The sequence below is a fragment of the Ctenopharyngodon idella genome, chromosome 6, assembly GCF_019924925.1.
Source record: "Ctenopharyngodon idella isolate HZGC_01 chromosome 6, HZGC01, whole genome shotgun sequence".
Classification (NCBI taxonomy): Eukaryota; Metazoa; Chordata; class Actinopteri; order Cypriniformes; family Xenocyprididae; genus Ctenopharyngodon; species Ctenopharyngodon idella.
This window is the reverse complement of record NC_067225.1, coordinates 30,202,321-30,226,850: the sequence shown is the minus strand read 5'-3', so window position 1 is coordinate 30,226,850 and position 24,530 is coordinate 30,202,321. Positions and strand designations below refer to the sequence as shown.

Here is a 24,530-nt window from a genome sequence, read left to right as displayed (position 1 = left end):
GTCATGACAATTTTAAAGATCATTTGAGTCTGCCATAATGTGAATAAATTATGAATGCAGCAATGTCCTTGAGTAGGAGCAAGGCTGATAAAATTACAATGCAAAGGGTTTGCTCATTCAAAATTGAAAATACTGTCATTATTTGCTCAACCTCATGTTGTTCCAAACAGGTATGACTTTCTTGAGCATGGATATTCACAATTCTCTCTTGTAAGGTTGGGATTCGAGAACCAATTTAAATAACAACACAAAGCTAAAGCTACTGAAAGTAGTTTCCCCAACATTTCTGATCTGAAAGGGGAAATTCTCTGGTTGTGGTTTGTGCAAACACACACCTTTAGTCTCTACAGTCTCACCCTGAATAACATGGTGAGAATTGAATCTGGGCAATACGATTCAGCCTCTTGACTGGTCACAGTGAGGCCTTTTTGGAAAGCCAGGGACTCGAGTGCGTCCTGTGTCCAGGTTTTGGCATTCTAGTGCCAGCGTTTGGCAGCTCTGAGAGAGAGGGCATTGTTCAGACCACACATGTCTTCACCACATGGCATGTACAGTATGCCATGCAAACCATGCCAGTCCCATATGTGTGCACTTGAGACTTTCAGTGCAGATTATCAGATTATATTGTCTTGCTGGAACTTTTTATGGTTTGGTTGACTCTGATTGGCTGTCAATATTTTAATCATTCATTCTGAAAGTGATTCCAACGAGATCATTCCTCTGTGCCGTTATCGTTATAGTTGGTGTCCTTGGTGTGAACAGGGGCCAGTTGCATAAACATAGCAGCTAAGTTAAGACTAGTCTGGCCAACTAGCAATTAATAACTCTTACTTTTCAGATTCAAATCAGACCAATCTACCTTTTTATGTAACTGACTTAAAGTTAAAGTTAAATTATGTGACTAACTTGTAAGACTAGTCTAAGCAGTTTATGCTAGCACAGATTTTTTCTGTTGACTTGCCAATTTGAATATTTTCAATCCTTTTCTTGCCTGAAATAAATAGACCACCTTAGTTCAGTCTGAAAAAAGCTGACTTGATTTAAACGCTTGGTTTCCTCTCCCCTCTTCTCTCATTTAGGTTATTTTTGAGGCAGTATCTGTACAAGGGCATCCTGGGTTCATCGCAGTGGATGAGATACACGTTTTGGCCCACCCTTGCCGTGAGTACACACACACACACACACACACACACGCACACACACAGCGCCTGCTTACTTTCACAGTCTTGGCTACGCTGTAGGAGTTCAGTCTGTCAACTACTGTGAAAAGCACTTCATGTGGATCGAGGGTTGAACAGAGATGGAAAAGGCCAGCAAACAAGCAAGTCTGTGGATGAGAGAGAGAGAGAGGGAGACAGATTGTAGAGCTGAGTGCTCAGACTTCAGGCCCCCATCATTCTTGTTGTGACAGGAGAACTTTAGCCTTTGACTTCCATTGTCCTAGATCTCTCTGTCATTAATGCAAGGCCATTAGTGCCAGTGAGGAAATTAGGTTAATTCGTATTAAAGAGGTCAAAATGTGTATGATTCATTATTGCATGTTATTCCAGAAAAAAATTTGACTTGATATTTTTTTCAAAAGCATTTTTTTTCATGTTGAAAATTATGTCCAATTACAGAGGTAAAATGGGTAGTGAAAAGCATATCACGCCTTCATTCAGATGACCTATTGCATTCAGAGGCTGCATCCTTCAAAGGACGTGGACTTCGAAGGCATGGACACAGCTATTGGTCGAACCAATGTCCAGTGTTGTTAAATGGAATGGTCTAGCCTATAAAAGATTGCTCTTGTCGCCTAGTAATTGTGACGAGCTGTTGACGAGTTCAAGTAATGTTTGTTACTGGACTTTTCACATTCACAGATAATAAAGCTGGCAGGGAGTGTGAGTGGAGACTGCTGTAGTGAGTTCAGCTAGTGCTGTTAAAAGACAAATGGCATCTGTAAACCTCTATGCACCTGTACATGCAAAGGAGAGAACGTCTATTGCAAATATTATTGAATACAATGAAAGCTCCATCCAATTTCTTGTTTTCAGATGGTGATTTTAAATGTACAATCAGAAAAAACAGACAGAAACCATGTATAAAACATATACAAGAGCTCAAAAGAGCATTTGGACACTTAAAAAAACAGAATGTCATTGCATTAAATACAATAAAAGATGCCTGTTTTGATATTTTGTAAGGAAAGATAGCACAAGTACACTTTATAAGCTAAACATTTGACAAAAAGATGTTTTTTAGGTATGAAAAGTTAAAATTATATGCCAAAAACAGTATACTAATCAAAATTAAAAAGTTTTTGAACACTTTGTGATTATCAAATGTTAGTGGAACATGTTCGTTGTTCATTGCTGTTTTAGAGTTGCTGTCTGTGTGGTTTATTTCATTTTCATGGGCGCTATAGGATGTTTTTTGAAGATATATGTGTTTTGTTTAATAGGCAAGACACCACATTTTCTGCGGCTGCAGAATGTTGAGGTGAATGTGGGACAGAATGCAACCTTCCAGTGTATTGCTGGAGGCAAATGGTCACAACATGACAAACTCTGGCTACAGGTGAGTTATGCACACAACCTCACACACATATAATCCCACACAAAGGAACAACAACAGACCTATAGAAGCATTAACACCAAACCTGGTTTGATTATACATGCTCAACATGTTTTTTTAAATCTCTAAGCATCTCTATTATGTGTGTGCGTGTAACATTCATACCATTTGCATTGGGAGGTTTTGAACCTTGGTCTCGAGACACATCGCTTGAGGAAACTTAATAACTTGTTGGAGATTTTTGTCAGCAAGATTTCTAAGCCAGTGTCAGTGTCCATGAAGTCTAGGATAAAATTACTTTTTCCCTTGGCTGGAGACTATAAGCCTCCATCAATCCTGTGCTACAGCTCTGAGACATGAAGATATAACACCAGTTCACACTGTGTTTTCAGAGCTTGTGCATCTGTCTTGATGTGACACTATGGACCATCTTGTAAAATATCTTTTAAACATATTATGTGTGCTTATTATCAGTTATAAGGTATTGCAACGATGATTATTTTCCTGTCTTTCAGCAATGGAACGGTAAAGACACGTCTCTCATGGTAACCCGAGTGGTGAACCATCGGCGATTCTCCGCCACCGTTAGCGTAACGGACACGTCACAGCGGAGCACCAGCCGTTACCGCTGCGTGATTCGTTCCGATGGAGGATCTGGAGTGTCCAACTATGCTGAGCTGAGCGTCAAAGGTGCGTATGGACACCTGAAAGCATGTATGCAAATGGTTCTAAAGGATTTGCCCTTTCCAAACGGCCATTGGGAATTTGTAATAATAATCCAATTACTTTTGGGCCTATGAAATTGTCTTGTTTTCATATAGTATTTGATAAGCTCTTCAATAGTCGAAAACAATTTTCATCAGTCTGGCTGATACTTGGCCACATTAAAATCTACTCAATTCTGTTGGCTGACAGGCAGTATCTAAGACAAGAGCCATCCTCCTCATGTTGATTAGCCAATCACAGCAAAGGAAAAAGAAGGTTTGTTGGCTAGTTGTTTGGCTATATTAAAAAAAAGTGCAAATGTTAATAAAAATATATATTTCGTAATTGTATAATTTTTTTTAAAATTAATATTAAATGAAATGAATATTTAATAACAAATTTATATTACATTTTTATATTAACATTTGCACTGTAATAGTATGTTTTAAATATAACCAAACAACTATTATTATTAATATTAATAATATTCATCATTTTGTTTTATATACATTATATATTTTAAATAAAATATCGCAACAACAGTTTACTATTATTATTGTACAGTGTAATTTATAATTTTTATCAAGTTTAGTTAAGTTTTAAGTAAAATTTGATTTAGTTTAGCATTTGTTCATTGCGCTTCTTGACCATTTTAATTGCTTTATTTGAAAAATCAAGCTGAAATAATTAAATGAAAACAAGGATTTTTCTATAATGATGCAAATATATTTACATTTACGTTTTGCATTCTTGCCTGTTCCCTGAAAAACGTATATGTATGCAGAAAGTTTACTTTGATTTTATGCAAATTACTGTAACTCACATTTCATAAATGTGGCCTATTGTTCAGGGACATTGGCTTTCAAATGCTGGTGTGCACGCTGTAAGATGCTCACCAAAACACACACACACACACAGACACAAACACACACACACACACACACGCACGCACACACACACACAAACCCACAGCCCACAATATAGCACTTATGACTGGCTTCAACCATCAGCAGCAGGATTCCTCCTGAATTGTTACCCACAGAGTGTTCATTATTTCAGCTAGCATTGCTAACAACTAGTACAGAGGCCTTGATTCTCTCTGTTTCTTAAGATAATGGGGTAGAGCCTCAGCTTCACTACAGAGACATTGTACCACTTAAGCAGAAATAACAAAAACTGTTGGTCCATTTCTGCAAGGCTTGTTAGCGTGTGGCTGTGGTCACTGGATTTGAGAGAATTGCTATCATCTGTTTGGCTGTAGCTGTGCTGTGTGTGATTAGCATGGCCAAAAACACCTTTAGTGGTGCTCTTTACCCCTGATAAGCTTTGCCTGGGACTCAAGCATGTCTGCCCATATGGCACTTGGAAAGAAAAAGTAGAAATAGTTCAAATCCAACAGTTTCTCACTGCTGTTTTTGGAAAAAGACATGATTAAACCCTTTAATCCCTGCAGAGACATCAGTGCTAATTGTCCTTAGCCTTTATTAGAAGGTGTTATTATTAATTTCAGATAGCAATAGATTAGTTAAATTGGCTTTTTATAAAGTACTAGAAAATCTTTTGGCCAATAATTCAACATCACCCCTCTATTTCTATGTAAAGTGCATTTGTAGCATACAATTTGTTCATTTTGAATTTAGACAGATACGCAATATATTAACGTTTTTCAAAGTTTTTTTCAAATAAACGTTTCAGCACTGTTAAGCATATTTAATAAATCTCGTTTATTAGAAATACGCTAAAATTAATCTACCTGTTCGATATTCTTTGAACCTAAACACAGGGTACCATGAAGTCATGCATAAAAAGTCGTCGATATGTTTATATTTGATATATCAATGTATATTGAAATGCAAAAAAATGAATGAATGTCTATGAATACTAATGAGATGACTAAAAAAATTATGTTTAAGGTAGACTGAGCAATAATTGGTGGATTTAAGATTTAATTGACTATTCATTTAGGGTGAAGTGTGTAATTCGTGTGGCACTAGTCACTAGTGAAATTGCAGAAATAATTAATATTTTCAAATAGGTTTCTCAAACCCCTTCTGCCATTATTAGACTAAACAGATTGTCCCGTCTCAAACTAGCAACATTGGTTGAACTTCGAGAAGTCATATGACTACTCTATAATTGTGTGTGTGTGTGTATATATGGTTATAATATAGTAATACTTGTGTATTATTATCAAAGCACCGTTCAAAAAGAAATGAATCTTTGACTCAGACAGTAAAAGTAAGTTTAAGGCCTGACAAACCTGCATTACAGTTGGAACCACCCGAGTTCCCAGGTGTACCCAGCATGATAGCGAATCTAAAGCTTCTCTTTGCAGATGATTTAGCATTGCTGTCGCTGCTAGAGTGAACACTGCGGGACAGTTTCAAGACCTGCTTGTCCCAGTATCAAAAAGGAAAATAATAGAAACTTTATCCCAAGAACCAAGTAAAAACTTCAGTCAAACAACAATCATCATTCATTCAATTGCTTATTAATACCTTGAATAGTTTGCATATACTGTTCATAAATTAAATATGTACATTTTAAACTGTATACGTGATGTGATTCATTATTCATTATTAGACTATTAGACTATTAAATTAATACTTTTATTCAGCAAGGATGCTTTCAAGTGGCGGTATCAACATTTAAAAAATTTTTTCAAATAAATGTTTTTTTTCTTTCTTTTGAATTTCTGTTAATTAAAGAAAAGTTAATAAAATCGTTTTCCTCAACATAATTAAACAGCAACTGTTTTTAACATTGATAATAATCAATGTTTCTTGAGCAGTAAATCAGCATATAATATAATATAATATTTACATTTTAAAATATATTATGTTTCACAATATTACTGTTTTTACTGCATTTTTTTAAATCAAATATACTGTATGCCGCCTTGATGGGCATATACTTCTTTCAAGAACATTCTGAACATTCTCCCCAAACTTTTCAACAGTGTTTGATTTATTGTTTGATAGCTTTCATGATATGGATTTCAAATACAAATAGACACAATCTCTTATCATGGTCATCTTATGAAGCTATATTTATAAAGGATAGTAGAGTTATCTATTGAGCATTTGCAAGTATGCTAGTAAGTTCAACATAATATTATCTTGTGATACAATGTGAGGCATGCAGTTAAACTGTTTTCAAGGCTGTTGTCAAATGTGTCATTTCAAGTGTTTAAGCTTGAAATAGCAAATTTAATTAAAGCTCACTAATATGTAAATGAACGGTCAGATCACATTTTGTATTTCAGAGTAGCTACACCAAATTAGGGATGTGCAAAATTACACATTTTTGAAATTGATGCATCCCCTTAACCATAGTAAAATGGTTTTGTTAATTTTTTTTTTTTTTTTTTTTTTTTTTTACAAAATTCAAATTCAACATCACCCCTTTGTTTCTGCGTAAAATTTATTTGTAGCACAAAATTTTTAAAGTCTGAATTTAGACTGATACGTACAGTATCCACTTTTTTCCCCTCAAATTTTCAAAGTCAAACTAAGTGTGTGTCGAGGATATCTGTGTTAAATTAACGCTTCAGCACTGATTAGCATTTTATATAAATCTTATTTATTAGAAATGTGCTTAAATTAATATATCAATTCAATATTCAGTGAACCTAAACAAAGGAACCCAAACAGGGTTTTTTTCTTGGGCACAAAATCAACTTTAAACCTCTTAACTATGGTAAAAATAATTTTTACTTCTAATGGTTTATTGATTTTATGAAATGTTTGCAACAACATGAAATAAGATGACCATGTTCATTAAATAACTATTATTATTAATTATAGTTACGATAAACAATTTTTTCTACCAAGTAATATACAGTAGTTCAGTATGTTAAATTGTATATTGATTTAGAGTATTATCATTTACATATTGACTATTTTCTGTAACTCAACAAAACAGATTTTCTTGTACAGTAATGACCAATCTTTGTTGTATTAGTATGTGTCTGATTAACATGCCAAATATAGACGCTAACAGAGGTGTCACTTATAGTGGCTGCATGATTACTCGAGCGGCATGTTTGTTGCTTATTTTGCCAGCGATCACTGCCATCTGGCCTTACCGAGCATGTCCTGGGAGGGGTGTTTCGCGATGGGGCAATATCCCTCAGGCTGTGAGCGCCTCAGGTGTTTAGAGGTTCCAGTGTCTTCCTGGGAATTCAGAGGTGTGTGGATGCGTCTGGATATGTGTGTGATTAGGAGAGCCAGCAGAGGGGTGATGTACAACATCATTTCCCTGGGGAAATGAATAGAGTGCAAGGCAATATGCTGCACAGCACAGGCATGCTAAATGAAATATGCATTAATTAATGCATGCAGTGCCAGGGATTCAGTCCAGGGGGAGGGGGTGGCGGCAGCAGCGTGTATGGCATGAGTGGCACCGTTCCAGCCAGACACTGACAATTAATAAAGAGAACTTGCTGGGGGCGTAACTTTTCATGTTAGCTGAGCTCGAAAGGCCAAAAGCTTGACCCGCTATAGCTGAAGAAATGCAGACGACTAAGTGGACCTGTAGAAAAATAACGTTCTTAATGCAAAATTAATTTACTGGAGAAGTAAAATCATGCCTGATTAAGTACCTCATACCTTGTTGGCCAATTATTATCTGTTTTTAAAATGTAATTTATTATTTGATGGCAAAGCTAAATTTTCATATTCCAGGTTTCAGTGTCACATGATCCTCCAAAAATCATTCTAATATGCTGATTTTATGTTCAAAAAAACATTTCTTAAAGGTATAGTTCACCCAAAAATGAAAATTTACTCACCCCCAGGCCATCCAAGATGTAGGTGTGTGTGTGTTTTTTTTTTCTTCTGTAGAACAGTAAAGAAGATTTTTAGCTGAAACCGTGGCCCTTGGTGATTCATATAATGCAAGTCAATGGCTATGGTCACTTTAAAAGTAAAACAAAAACATATACAGGCAAAACAGAATGAATACCCATGGCTCCAGACTCCACTGAGGTCTTATGAAGTAAAATGATCAGTCTGTGCAAGAAACTGCACATTATTTACAGCATTATTTGTGCAGCTTCTTGCACAGACTGACTGTTTTGCTTCATAAGACCTAAATGTATCATCAGGAGCCACTGGTATTCATTTTGTTTTGCCTTTATATGCATTTTTTTACTCTTAAAGTGACGGTATCCATTGACTTGCATTATATAAATCACCAAGGACCACGGTTTCAGCTAAAAATCTTCTTTACAGTTCTACTGAAGAAAAAAAAGACAGATACATATTGGATGGCCTGAGGGTGAGTAAATTAACAGCAAATTAACATTTTTGTGGAAATTGTAATACAATGTTTTCTCAGGATTTTTTTTTTTTTTTTTTTGATGAATAGAAAGTTCACAAGAATCTTAACACAGCTCATATTTAATGTGCATTAACACATCAATCAAGTTTCAAAAAGCAGGGAAACACCATAAAAGACTTATGGGAGTTTAAGGAACATTGTGGATGAGTTGTATAACTGGTTACGCAACTGACAGAAAAAGAGAGAGGGAAGGATTGTGTGTAAATACGAGAAAGTGTGCTCAGTTTTGGGCAGGTGAATGAACTGTAAGTGCTGGCCATTGCCTTCTCAATCCTCCAGAAAGGTGTCAGCCGCTGAATGTATGAGTGTGTTTGGAGGCTGAGGGAGCGCGGGGGAGTAACACACACCGAGAGAGATTAAAACAGTGAGTTTTATAAATGGGGTGCTCACAGAAGGGTGCAGGGGTCATTAATAACCACCGGCTGATGGCAAGGAGAGAGAGATAGCGACAAAGACAGTCAGAGTGGTAGTAATTGTGATATGAGGGTATGTTGCTACTGGTGACCATGGAGAAAGTCCCATTATTTGTCATTTTCTTCTCATATCGCTGTTTTATTCTTGTTTGCTTTGACTCTCTTGGGATTTTCTTTGTAAATATGTTTCCCTTATGCATGCACGTGTCCCCTTTTTTGATTGCTTTCTCAGCCACAGTAACAGTTTATTGCTCACAGGTTGCTCTTTCATAGCTCAGGAGTTTTAATGAGTTCACAATTATGTTTTATTAGAGTACTTGGAATGCAGTGGTGTAGATATTCTTCAAACAATCTTGTTAGTTTGTTCTAAACTCCTAACCTTAATATTAAACTTCTGCAACTAATTGATCCTGAATCTTTTGACATATGAATGAATGAATGAATAAATGAGACATTTATATTGGTCTTCTTTCTAACACTTATTTGCATACTGAATTGTGATTGGTTTGACATTCTTGCATAATGATGAGGCTTCCTTTATATATATATATATATATATATATATATCCAAAACCTGAAACCTAAACTTACCTTAACAACTTAAACACTGTACTTTTACTGCCTTGCAAGGAAATGCAAATGTAGTTTAATTATTAGCTTTTTCTTAAGTTTGTTCTAAACTCCTAACCTTAATATTAAACTTCTGCAACTAATTGAGCCTGAATCTTTTGACATATGAATGAATGAATGAATGAATGAGACATTTATATTGGTTTTCTTTCTAACACTTATTTGCATACTGAATTGTGATTGGTTTGACATTCTTGCATAATGATGAGGCATCCTTTATGTATATATATATATAAACCTAAACTTACCTTAACAACTTAAACACTGTACTTTTACTGCCTTGCAAGGAAATGCAAATGTAGTTTAAAATTTTAACTTTTTCTTAAGCTGATTTTCCACCGTCAGCCGAATGGTTCTTATTGCGTAACCATTCCATTCCATGCCGATCCGGGCCAGCTGGTACGGTTACAGTTTCATTTTCCACTGTGGGGCTGATAACGGCCGCTCTTTGGATAAAAGCATCAGTCGTTGCCGTGGTTATGCAACAGTTTACTGATAATATGAGATGTAAATAATGACCAAGTTATGGAGGATGATCATATATTTGACCAATCCTGAGTGGCGACGTCACTTCACGGATTCTACCATTCTACCACAGTTCAGCACAGTTAGACACAGTGCCGAGAATTCCGGTCCGAGAACGGTTTGTAATAGTGCCGGGCCATACCAGGCTCAAGTGGAAACACAACAGGAACCGTTCCTTACCATTCTAAGAACTGTTCGGCCCGATGGTGGAAAAGCGGCTTTAGATGTTTCTTCTAAAGTTAGTTTAGGCAAATAAATATAGAGACAAATAAGATAATTGTTGTGTACAGAGCTATAAAGTGAATGTGGATAGCAGGTCAGATCTGAAGGATGTTATGAGAAATGTTGCCGAGTTCATATTGGCCATGTGCACACTGTAACTTTTCAGGAGTGACAACCGCATTTAAATAAGGAGTCCCGTGTGTGTACGGAACACGACTCACTCCCGAAAATTGCAGTGATTGACAGGATGGTAACCATAGCAACATTCTGGCATCTCATGTGTTTGTTATCCGCTATTTTTGACAAAGTAATATTACGGCAACTAAAGACTCATCATGTTCCGCAATTTTTACTAAACCAACGTCTACCGAGACGTTGTGTTTTGTTAATGTTTGCTTTGCAGAGCATGCTCTTGAAATGTTGCCATGGCCACTTTTTATAAGTGTTTTTGGGCTTTGGGTTTGGTTCGTAAAGCGATCAGGTTTGTGGAGGTGTGGGTTGCGATATTTTGGTCTTGTTTTGAATATAAAGCATTTTGATTTATCTCAGTTTATTATGGGCTTATTCTTGTTCGCTGTCTTATTTTTCTAGCAAGATCTGGCAACACAAATGAGTCAAGGCTCGTACCACTTTCCCTGTGGTTTTCTTGCAGTGTGCACATACAGAAGAGAGACACATCTCTGATTCGGGTTTAAATGAGTTATCTGTTCAGTTTGGTTCTGTACACACTGCGTAGAATTTTTGTACTGTGAATGTGTTTGTCACTCCCTGCATTTTTTAGTAGTTAATACGGTTGTAAAATGCGTTTGTCACGCCTGTAAATTTCTGAACTGTGTGTGTACACAATGGGACTAAAGCACCGAAAGATGAACTGACAACAGAATTTACCTGCAGTGTGTATGTGGCCACTGAGATCTGTTTTTCTTTGGCTTTCTTTGGCAAATTAAACACATTCTGAGACGTTATTGAGATCTCTTATGAAATTCCAGAAGACAAACATAAGCAGATGATTACTTTTTTCAGGAGGAAAAAGTAGACCTCTCAATTTGCTCTCTATTTAATATAGTCTGTGAGAAACAATTGAGATGTCTTTTGTGATTTATCTTTCCTGTGGGCAGCACTATCCTGTCATTATTCTTAGTTTCTGTCTCAGACATATTTCGACATACAATAATTTTCATCTGCCTGCATTATCATCTTTTTCTTTTTTCTCTTCCTTTTCTGTTTTCTTTATCTCTACTCCAAGCCTATGTGGTGTCAAACCTCTCCCGTTTTTCATATTTAATGTATGCTAATCTGTGTTAAGTAATATTCTTTCTGACAGTCGCTTTTCACTCTCTCATGTCCTCTCACAATCTCACCCTGATGCAATTTTAACCCAAAACCCTCTGTGCCTTATTAGCCCATTTATACACATTTGCATCACAGTGTCAGAGGGTGAGAGATGTGGGAGAAATAAAAGTTTTAGTTCGTTCTAGGAGAAAGTATGCACATGTTTTTTTTGCACAGGTTATTAAAAAATCAATGGGTTAAATTGGGATTTTGGAGGGAACCGTTTTATCTGGTTCATCATAGATATAAAATGATCTGACTGACTGAATTGAGTATTCTAATGTAGATATAACCACCTTTTCTTGAATTTTCACTATCTCTCATTGAATCCCGGGCCTGTGCGCTGTAACCTCACGATGTGCGCTAGGCTAGTTAATATGTAGGTCTTGGCGTCCCCGTGGTTCATGAAACCCCTCTCTGCCTCTGACAAGACAGGAGCCCCCCAGGGCCCTCCACACCACACTCTCCCCACAGACTCACATCAGCAGAATAATAGCAAGGTCTGTCCAGTATGGCCTTATTGATATGCTGCTGGTCAGCACTGGACCTTTCATGTGAGGGTGAATGAAAAAGAATAATATAGTGTTGATATAGCTAATGGATTCATAGACAGAGGGATGGCCTCGGGTAGAGGTGCTAATGACAGGTGACAGCTGTAATCTGGGACTGTACTCCAGGGCGTAATCTGGATCGATTCTCTATAGTCTCTGTTTAGTATGATGTCCGTGTAGTTGATGAAGGACATGTAGGGAATATTAACCTACTGTAAAAGAGTGCAGTAGACTGCAGAATTTTTCTCAATTCACTTTTAATTTCTGTTTTTTTGGCAATTAATTGACATGACACAATTATTCTATTTTTTATATATATATATATATATATATATATACACCGATCAGGCATAACATTATGAGCACTGACAGGTGAAGTGAATAACACTGATTATCTCTTCATCACGGCACCTGTTAATGGGTGGGATATATTAGGCAGCAAGTGAACATTTTGTCCTCAAAACTGATGTGTTAGAAGCAGGAAAAATGTGCAGCTCTTGTGGGGTGTTCCCGGTCTGCAGTGGTCAGTATCTATCAAAAGTGGTCCAAGGAAGGAACAGTGGTGAACCGGCGACAGGGTCATGGGTAGCCAAGGCTCATTGATGCACGTGGGGAGCGAAGGCTGGCCCGTGTGGTCCGATCCAACAGACGAGCTACTGTAGCTCAAATTGCTCAAAAAGTTAATGCTGGTTCTGATAGAAAGGTGTCAGAATACACAGTGCATCACAGTTTGTTGCGTATGGGGCTGCATAGCCGCAGACTAGTCAAGGTGCCATTGCTGACTCCGTCCACCGCCAAAAGCGCCAACAGTGGAGCATCAGAACTGGACCACGGAGCAATGGAAGAAGGTGGCCTGGTCTGATGAACCATGCAACTTAAAGGATCTGCTGCTAACATCTTGGTGCCAGATACCACAGCACACCTTCAGGGGTCTAGTGGAGTCCATGCCTCGATGGGTCAGGGCTGATTTGGGAACAAAAGAGGGACCAACACAATATTAGGAAGGTGGTCATAATGTTATGCCTGATCGGTGTATATATACAATTTATTTTTTATTTATTTATTTATATATAAATATACTCATATTTTAATCAGTATTGCAAAGTGTTAATAAAAAGAGCTCAGTCTAATTAAAAACCATATTTGTGCATTTTTCATGCTTATTAAAATATTACACCATTAGCTAAGCGACATGCTAATATCAAACTATTGGAATCAATTAAGAGTCACATTTCTTGTGTTCTGCTTTGTGACGTGAGTATTTTTCGGCCTGTGTAGAGTGTTCCAAATCAGTTATTTATGAGGTTCCATGTTAGTTGCCTTAGGAGGCAGTTATCTAAGTAGGTAGCTCACTAGGTTTTGGAACAGAGCTCGTGTGTGGTTTCAGGATATTGGATAGAAATACAGATTGAGCATGTAGAGTTTCAAAGCAATTCTGTCTGGTCTGTGTGCATTTTTTGAGAGAGGTGTTTATGTGTGTGATGGTGATGCACTGAGTTATCTACACACAGACAGAGAGAAGTATTAGTGAAGGATTTTGGAAGTCTGTGTGTGTGTCCGTAGCCTGCCTGCGAGTGGGCTTCACTACAGAGATGGATTAGAGCGCAGTAATACTACAGCCCAGATAAGCAGGAGCCGAGGAGTTAGCACTTCAAACACTCACAGTCACTTTATTTGTCTGTGTGAATATTTATTTATTTAGTTTGATGCACTGCTCTCCAAGTACCCGGCACTTCAAAGTATACGCCGTATATGTGCATTGAAATACATAGCTCTTGGACACAGAATCTCCAAGTCATAGGAATACAGTAGTTCTGTTCCAAAACCTTGTGAGCTGCCTACCTAGACAGCACTTTAAGGCATTGCAGGTGAGCTACCGATACAGAGGCTGCAGAGAGAGTATAAGAAATATGAGACGGACCATTTGTAGAATAATAAATGGGAAGAATCATAACACTCAATACGGCGGCTGTATAAATTTAAGTTACTCCTTTCAGTTAAAAGAGCCCATGTTTTTCTCTAGAACACACTGAAAGTCATTTATGATTAATTTATTATACCATTGTTGTTAGATGTTATTGCTCAACTGAATTTTTTTAAATAAAACAGTTTAGGAGATTTTGACCTTTCTTCATGTTGTACTTATATGCATATTACCTAAGTAGAAAATAGCCAAGAAGGCTGCATAGTGAACTGACTTAAAAACACAATTATGTGGCTTCTACAATAACGATAATTTCTAAGGAAGAATTATGCATATACTTTATGAATAATGCAATCCCAGAAAGCATTGTGGTAATCTAAGGGTACGTTTACTTGACAGCGATGTACTAAAAATAAAACAATCCCCATTCAAACAGATCCGCGAAAACGACTAAAGACGCTGTATATTATATATGCCAGGTCAGTAGTTAGCGATGTCACTTTCGCGTTTTTGTAGTTTACACGGAGACAATAACGTATTGTTTTCAAAAACGTGCATTTTAAAACCAGTTTTCAAAAGTTTCCGTTTTTTAAATGTAAGTACATAGTAGTTAAGGTCACCTAATATAAAGTGGGACCCACTCTTTAGTTAAAGGAATAGTTCACTTTCAAAAAAAAATTTCCTGATAATTTACTCACCCCCATGTCATCCAAGATGTCCATGTCCTTCTTTCTTCAGTCTGGTGGAAGCACTTGTGATGCTATCATTTGTGCCTATAAAGCATATACATTTAGATTTTTTTTCGAAAATGACTGATTGTTTCGCTAGATAAGACCCTTATTCCTCGTCTGGTATCATTTAAAGCCCTTTGAAGCTGCACTAAAATTGTAATTTTGACCTTCAACCGTTTGGAGACCATTGAAGTCCACTATAAGGAGAAAAATCCTGGAATGTTTTCATTAAAAACCTTAATTTCTTTTCGACTGAAGAAAGAAGGACATGGACATCTTGGATGACATGGGGGTGAGTAAATTATCAGGAAATTTTTATTTGAAAGTGGACTAATCCTTTAATTTTAGTGAAAATTAATGTCAATTGTCTTCTTCTGCAGTCAGTTTTGTATTTCATGTCTGTGTTTGCATATGTTTCAGGCCTTATAAGGGCTCCTTTTCAGTTAGGTTTCGGTCTATGAAGGCAGTAGACAGACAGTAAGACAGCTCACTAGGTTTTGGAACAGAGATTTTGTGTGTGTGTGTGTGTGTGTGTGTGTGTGCGTGCGTGATTTACGTCTCACTGAGTCCAGAGATTTTTTGGAGCAGAATTTTGAATTTTATGCACAGGTGTCCTCAGCATGCCTCCTTTGAACAGCGCTGGGTTTGTGAATTCAGTCTAGCGAAAGACACCTCCTCCCTTATTTTCACTCTCTCCCTTTCTTGTCATCCGTTCCCCGTGCATTGCTTTTATTTGTCCAGACCTGAATGTACTTCTTCAGAAAGAGGGTTTGAAGAGCCTTCACTCCTCTCACGCTGTTCTTACTGCGCTTGTATGTTTACAGTGTTCCTCCTCTGTATTTTCTTGTTCCCTGCTCTTCCACAGTGCTCAATATGGTGTTTTGATTAAGCATTCTGCAAGGGCATTCAGCAGAAACCTTTCTAAGACCAATGCACAACTATAAAAAAATAGAAGGGAATTAGTTTTTAGATGGAAGGAAGAAAAAGGGGGAAATGTAGTTCCTCGCCCTGACAAAGAGAATCAAACCTCCAAAGAGATACTGCATCAAGGGATAAGGGTCAGGTCAAAGGCACAGACAGCATCTCTCCTGGCATCTCTCATCCGGTTCCCCTGAGCCATTCTTCCGAGGTTTGATCCAGACAATAAAGAGAATGAGTCGAAACAACTGTCTAAGTCACTCAGAAGTGTTTCCCATGAGACTGCAGGTATGGAGGATGTAGGATCTTTGTGGGTGCTGCTTAGGTCTGATGTATAGGTGTGCAGAGAGCTTGCTAGTCCTATTGAGAGTTTTGCAGTTGTTCTGGTGGTGTGGTTTTTGGCATAATATCATGCAATTCCTAAATCGAAACTGAGGATGTTGCTCAATAGGATTTTTGTTGTTACTGATGCGATTTCTGGTTGTACAACAACATTGTTTTTCAATGATAAACACAACAATTGATCTTATGTGGAAAAGCTTGACATGATGCTAAATTGAGGTTTAAGGATTGTGTTTGTTTGTGTATCAGAGCTGGGTGATACAACTGAATGAAATAAAAAAGCCTTTTGACAATATTTTATGTATGGGGTCAGTAAGATTAAAAAAAAAAAAAAATGGTTACACCGAATAACGATATTTTCAAACAATGCTAACAGGCTGATATCTACCTAGCTAGTTGGTTAGCTTGCTAGCTAGTTAGCAAAAGGACAATCAAAAATTGTATATTTAATACAAGTTTTTTAAAATATTACAACATTTTCCATGTTTTATATCGGTTGTACCGAATGACCTGATGTTTCGGGACATGCGTGTGAACAAGTGAAAACATTAATTTTTCAAACAGTTAAAAGAGAGTTAGTTACTTTGCTTCACGACCATGTGGTCCTTTGCAGGTGTCTGAATGATGTCACATCCTGTCACATGATATTGACTTCATGACTTGATCCAAAATGCTCCCTTTATATCGGTTACTCCGAATGACATAAATGAAATTCATTTTTCCTGGACATTCTTTCTCATAACAAAGAAATTACTTCTACACATAATTTTAATACCATTTTGCACCATGTTGATATACGATATTATAAAATCATGCTAGAATAAAAATATATATATATTTATTACATTTTAAGATATTTTAATTACAAATGAAGTGGCTGTTTTGGCCTTTGGATGGTTAAACCAAATGACCTTTTGACACTTCAAAATCTTTAAAATACTTTTATATGTAGCAAAATATAATTAAAACCTTTTGGATTCAATAAAAGAGATCTAGTTGTACTACCTTACATACTTTGGATGTCATATCTTTGTTTTTATTATAATTAAGGCCTTTGGACAAAAAAATTACCTGTCACGTCATTGACCCAGGATTTACTTGATAAAATCCTTGTAACGATTTGCACGAATGAACAAATTTTAATTAATTTTTACTGCTAATGCTCTGTACAACTTACCTGTTATTATCAAGTAAAATCTACTTACTATTGAACTTAACATTCATAAAGAAATTAAGTAAATATTACTTAATTTATTTAATTTCACATATAGAATTAAGTAAAATCTACTTAACTAAGTTAAGTAAATTTAACAAAATTAACTTTTTAACATTGAATTAAACCATGCTTTTAAAGTATATGCTTCCCTAAAGAAATTATACAATAGAAATTGTGTAGACACCATATCTACAAAATAGATGAAATGGGGGACTCACCTGAACACAGAGACTTCAATACTGGGTACACAATGATGGTAACATTCGATAGATCGTTTTTGAATATATGAATGTGTCGTGTTGAGCAGAAAATGAACTCCAGATGTCAAAAATTGCAAGTTACTATAATGGGAACACCAATATCAGAAAAGTTGAATAGGTTTTACTTAATTTTATACCGTTATATCTAGTATAGTAAATTCTATATTAGTACTCAATTCAAGCTTGTAGAAATTAAAGCATAATTTCTACAAGCTTGAATTGAGTAATAATATAGAATTAACTTTGTTTTTTAAATTCTTGCCTGAACTAACTTTTTCATGTAGAAATTTCATTTGTTTTGTTTTTTCTGTTTATGCATCAGTTGAAATGTGGCTATTAAGAAACACTCCAGTTATAGATTAAATCTAGCTTTCTCATACTGTAGCCATATTCTCTCTCTATTTCTTGGTCTCTGCTGAATTGGTTGTTCCGACAGGTGAAAAACCAGATTGCAATTATTGTTGTTTCACAGCTACAAATTCCCATTTGACGGTGGATCTCATCTTTCTCTCCCCCAGCTCCGCTATCAGACAGACCCGGTGGGCTTTGATCAGATAGCGGGGTCGGATTTCTGGAGATTTCTCGCAAATCCAGCTGGTTTTAAACCCTCCCTGTGGACACTAGGTGATAAAGGATAAAATTACAGGGGTGCTTGGACACATGGACACAAACACACCTGCACGGGGGCTTCGAGCCGACTCCAATAACCACATTGCTGCTAATATTCCTGAACGTATGGCAAAGTGTCAGTGGAAATAGGAATGAACTTTACGTATCAAGGGAATTTGATAAGAAAAGATGTGAGAGAGTGTTTAGAATTGTGCTCTCTCATGCACATAAACTTATACACTTGAAATAGTGTGTGCAGGAAACCTCTTATGTCTGTAGGAAATGGGTTTTTCCTGGAGTGAAAGGGACCACTGGTGAATGGGTAATGCTACTTTTGTTATCTGGATCCATACTGTGTGGCACTGTGTGTGTCTAGTCTGTCTGAGCCTAGCATATTTCCTTATTTATTCTCATCTTGTGTGTATCATAATATTTGAGAGAATATACTGACACCAGAACTAGAGAATTTAAGAAATTGCTGAGATGAACTAAAGCCTTTGTGTCATTCTGATATTTGCTTTTTTCTACCAGAGTATTTATATACAAGCATTCCCTCACTTCTTCTTGCTCTTTCAATTATTAGCTGCTGTTTGTCATGATACTAAAATATCTTATTTCTTTGTCAAAATTGTTGCTTCATCCTAAGTAATAAGTGACCCGAATGGCACTACGATGTATTTAATAGACATCAGATGTTTTAACTTTCCCATATTGAACATCTGTTGATCTCTCTAGCGACGTAGCCACAAACCACTGTGCTAATCAACAAAAACATTATATATACACACCATCGGGCTGGAAGCTCAAAATAGTTTGTCAATCATCCGGAGTACAATAACACTCAGCCAATCATCAGCAAGCAATCATCAAGATTCAGCCAGTCATCAACAGCATCCAAATCTCATTTCAATCCAGCTGCAATCATAAATGTGCAATCCAAAAACACTCCACTAATCGCTGAGTTTATCAACTGCAGGACCATAAATGCCCACGCCAGGACAATGTGCTGACATAAAGACTGTTGAAAGTGCATTAAACGATGGAAGTGTATTAATGGTTTGAACAAAAGCACTATTTCAAAACTGCAATTTATATGTGACAGCTACCTTGATGAACAACACGCTGGAGTTCATTCATATGATAAATAAGACATTGTCCATGAGCAATATCTCATTTCACACTAAAGTGTTTAAGATATGTTTTGCAGTCATTATTACTGGGGCTTAAAGCAAATTATAGCTCATGTATATTAGTCTTCTAAGACAATAAAATGAGCAAAATTATTTAAATTTACATTAAATGAGTCTTGAGTCTAAAAACCAAAATATCATAGAGACTTTTATAAGTAGACAGTTTCTGCAGAAAATGTAAAATACAAAGTTCTTCTACTTATTGCTCTCCCTCATTTCTTGTCTTTTTTTCTGGTAATCTCTGTTTACTTTTTATTATTCCACCTTCCTTCCTGTTATCGTTTTTATTTTCTCCCACCTTCATTTTCATTTCAAGCACTAAACACTCTTAAGCTTCGGAGGTTGACGGGTCACGTCTAAACTCTCTTCTCTGAGCCAGAGCGTATCCTTTCCGGGCAGCTGAGGGAGTCAGTGGTTATCAGCTGTGGGTAAATGGGCTTTGGTAATCTGGCTCAGTTGATTACATGGCACAGTAGAGACAGCAGCCTCTCATTAGAGTGGGCCTGGGTGGCTCTTCCATGCTCGGATGAACCCTTCATGCACCGCTACTCACCTCTAACCCTGGATTAGTGTCTGTCTGCCCCCTCTCCTGCTGAGAGAGAGTGCCAAGAAGACGATTAGAAGATGGGAGGCAGGAACGGAGAAATAAAACAAAAAGAATAAAATAAAGTAAATGAATTAGATTTATTATTTTTTATTTTTTTGCATTAGGGACATAAAATATGAATTTGGAAACAATAATGTTTGAACTGATTGAATTTTTACATTTTATGAAGAAAATGTTAGTTTGGGTGGCTGGGTGGTTGCCAGGTCATTACTAAGTTGCTCTGAGAGGTTGCTAGAGCATCGGTATATGAGAAAGGAAGGAAGGAAGGAATCAAGAGTGGAAGGAATAAGGAAGGAAGGAAGGAAAAAGGGAGCAGTGGAGGAAGGAAGAAAAAAGGAAGACATTAAGCAAAAGGGAGAAGGGAAAGAAATGAGGAAGAATTGAAGAAAAGAGGAAAAAAAGGAAGGAGTAAAGAAAAAATGATAAATAAATTAGTAATGGAAAAAATGAAGAAAAGAGGGAAAGGAAATAAGGAAAATTAAAGGGAGAAAGGAAAGATGAAATGAAGGAAAAAGAGAGACAGAAAGGAAGAAAGGAATGAAGGAAGAAGGGATAAGGAAAGTATCCTAAAGGAGGAAAACAAGATTGGAAGGAAGGAAGGGAGTAAGGAAGGAAAGAAAGCAGGAAGAAAATAAGCAGAAGGAAGGAAAGATGGAAGGAAGAAATCAAGAGAGGAAGGAAGAAAGAAGAAGAAAGAAAGAAAGAAAGAAAGAAAAACAAAGAAAGAAAGAAAAGAAGGTAGGAAGGAAGGAAGGACAAGGGAGACGAAGAAAAAGGGAGAAGGGAAAGAAAGTAAGGAAGAATAGAAGAAAAGAAAGGAAGGAGTGAAGAAAAGAATAAAAGAAATTATTAAAGGAAGACGTGAAGAAAAGAGAGAAAGGAAAGAATAATGATTAAAGGGAGAAAGAAAGGATGGAATGAAGGAAAAGGAGAGAAGAAATGAAGAAAGGGAGGGAGGAGGGAAGAAAGGAATGAAGGAAGAAGGGATAAGGAAAGTATCCTAAAAAGAGGAAAACAAGAGTGGAAGGAAGGTAAGGAGTAAGGAAGGAAAGAAAGCAGGAAGAAAATGAGCAGAAAGACGGGAAAAAGGAAGGAAGGAAAGATGGAAGGAACAAAGGAATATTGTTTACCTTTCACAGGTTTGAGGGTAAATCTGAGGTGCTCAACGGCAATCAGACAAAGAAGGAAGAGACAGGCAGAGACAGGAAGTTAATGCAGTGCAAGCCATAAGCTGTCTCCAGTGGATTTAATGTGAGTGGGTTAGAAGAGATGGAGAGAGAGGAAGAGAGAGAGAGCTTAGCTAAGTGTTTAGGGAAAAGCTATAGCCCACCTTCTCAACTGGGATTCCAGGAAACGTTTCATTCCATTTATTCTAACAATTCTGCCGGCCAAGCAAGTCTGTCTGATATCCCTTAATGAGCTCCAAAGCTTCGGCCGCACGCTTCGCTGTAATTCCAGCCTTCATTTTCCTCTCACCATTTTGCACTACAAAAGCAAATGAAATGATGGCTGAATGCAGTGTAATAGTGAAGTGAGATTACTCGCTACAGCCCTTAATTGCTCTTTCAACAACTTTTTAAATTTGCTGAAAAATTATTGCCCAAGATGGCTCGTGAATTTCAGTGCAGTCACTTTATTTCTTTTTACTGCTTCTCCCACCTCTTTTAAATATGGATTTGTTCATATATTAAAGCTATTTGGTACTGATCATAAAAAGCTTTTCGTTGTGAAGTACAAAAAAAAGAGAAAAAAGAAATATGAAACCCAGCAAATATTTTTGATTCTGTCAATCAACACATTTCAATAATTATGACATCCTAATTTGTAACTTCCCAGAAGGACTTGAAGGCAGCATAGTTATAAAATGGCAAAAAGACTTGCCATTCTATGATTCTGATGCATGAAAGTTGGTTGTGTGGTGATAATTAAAGATTGTTGATGATAACCAAACTCACCTGATGTAAACTTTCTTTCTTCTTCTTCAGCGCCCCCCACACCCATTGCTCCTCCTGAGCTTCTCGCAGTTGGTGCTACCTACTTGTGGATCAAACCAAACGCCAACTCCATCATCGGCGATGGCCCCATCATCCTGAAAGAGGTGGAGTACCGCACCACCACAGGAAACTGGGCCGAGACTCATGTCGTAGATGCGCCAACTTACAAGCTATGGCATTTGGACCCAGATGTGGAGTATGAAATTAAAGTTCTTCTGACCCGACCTGGGGAGGGTGGCACTGGACCTCCGGGACCGCCCCTTATCACTCGGACCAAATGTGCTGGTAAGTGTCTGTATACAGAACACAATACGAAGAGATGAGCAATGTAATCGATCAATGTTTGGACAGTTTAACAATAACATACATGTTTCTGGTTGTTGCTCTTCAGTGTTTCTCTCATTCTACAAAGGAAACTCAATCACTGTGATTAAGTGCAATGTGTTTGTTCACCTAAAGCATCTAAGAGTGTTATAGTTTCTTACTGTAAAAGCAGGAGCTGTGTGTTATTGGTGGTTAAATTGTAGAAATGAGCTATGTAGACTCAAAGCAAAGGTTTAGAAGTCTCATACATGGTAACTTTCTATGATAAAAGAAAGAGATTAAGATGGAATAATAAGTAGAGTTAAAATTTTATTTATTTATGTCTTTTATTTATAGGAAATTATAGTGTATATATGAAAGTAGTGGTGGGAGAGGTAGAACTGGAACCCAGGACCTGGAAGAGATGCTATTTTATACTGTAATTGTGAGATCTAATTGAGCCCTTCTTAATGTTTTTGTTTTTTTTGTTTAATATAATAATTATTTGAATGTTACTTGAAAGTTTATTGAATTTCCAGAAGCTTGTGTAATATTTGCGTATGATGTTTTTGAGTTTTGTTGAATTTTAACAAGCCTTTATTTAGAATTAATTTACATAACATGAAAAAAACAATAACTCAAAAAACAATATGTACAGCTAGTATTTTGAAGTTAATGTATATATATATATATATATATATATATATTTTTTTTTTTTTTTTTTTTTTTTAATAACGAACTGTTAGGATTTTTCCCAGCACTACATATATATTAAAATGGACTGTTTTATCAACTATTCGTACAGTACATTACCGTTCATATGTTTGAGGACGGTAAGATCTTTTGTTTTTTGAAGAAAAGAAAAGAAATTAATACTTTTATTGAGCAAGGATGCATTAAATTTCTGTCATGACAACTCTCGGAGTGTTTGGCATGGTAATGGGTATGACATGGGTATGCTGCTGCTTTTATTGCTGCTGCTGCTGGTGATTATAGCTGCTGCTGCTGCAGAGCAAGTACAGGACTTGCTACTGCCAATACATACACGACACGCTGCTGTGAGCAAGTAAGACATGCTGCTGCTGCACAATATAGCGTACATGAGTTACCCGTAGCAGATCTATACAGGTGGAGCTTGGGAAGGTGGAGGGTTTCTGAAGCGCGCTGCACTGCTAAGGCAAATGCTACTCATGTATTTAAAGATTGAGCACGCAGCTCATTGGCTACTAATACAGCAGGAACCAATCATCAGTGTCCTATAGATAACGATGTGATTACGAGCAGGTTGAGTTAAAGGACCTATTAGCCTGCCCATTAGAGTTTCATGCTAGAACTTTGTATTTGTCAAAATTGTCAGTAAAGACATTGTTACCAAAGATTTTATTCAAAATAAATGCTGTTCTTTTGAACTTTCTTTTTATCAAACAATTCTGGAAAAAATGTATCACGTTTTCCACACAAATATTAAGCAGCACAACTGTTTTTTTTTTGTTTTTGTTTTGTTTTTGTTTTGTTTTTTAACATTGATAATAATAAGAAATGTTTCTTGAGTAGCAAATCAGCATAAAGAATGATTTCTGAAGGATCATGTGACACTGAAGACTGGAGTAATGGCAGGGTGAGTGAATAGACAGCACTTAAGTACTCTTTATCAGTCAGTAGTAGATACCTACAAAGAAAAGATAGCAAAGTGGCAAAATGAGAACATGTTATTGTCTAGTTTCCTGATGAGATGTAGGGAGAGACTGGGATGATTTGATATGATTTATGAGGGGGTGAAGGTGTTAGTTGTAATGATAATTGAGATTGTTACATTTCCACCACAGAAAGATGGCGGGGAGCAGGAGAAAAGACAAAGGCTATAGGTGGGAAAATTTTCGGTCGTAATTATGAGCGCAGTAGGGTGGCATGTGGAGCGGTGCTCAAATAGACAGAGACACTCTTGATCTGATAAAGTGACAGATAATGAGATGATGGGAGCAGATGAGAGAGCCCTAGGAAGTAGGGAAGTCTGTGATCCAGGTGATGGAAGTCACTGTGTGTGTGAGAGTGAGATCCAGGTGATTGTCATTGATGACACAGTGGGAGAGATCCAGAGGGGTTCCTTTCTCTCCTCTCACACTCCCTCATTCTCTTTTCCTCCACCTTACTTCCTCAGA

The 24,530-nt window shown here is 36.9% G+C and overlaps 1 protein-coding gene across 1 annotated transcript in view; it reads left to right on the top strand.

The window, feature by feature from the left end:
- ptprt (protein tyrosine phosphatase receptor type T) overlaps nt 1-24,530 on the top strand; it is a 243,250-nt gene that overhangs the window by 86,451 nt on the left and 132,269 nt on the right. Inside the window, exons 4-7 of the mRNA XM_051897436.1 lie at nt 1,080-1,161; nt 2,444-2,559; nt 3,072-3,246; nt 22,060-22,353. Of these exons, the coding sequence (XP_051753396.1) occupies nt 1,080-1,161; nt 2,444-2,559; nt 3,072-3,246; nt 22,060-22,353 (667 nt within the window). The remainder of the gene's footprint in view (nt 1-1,079; nt 1,162-2,443; nt 2,560-3,071; nt 3,247-22,059; nt 22,354-24,530) is intronic.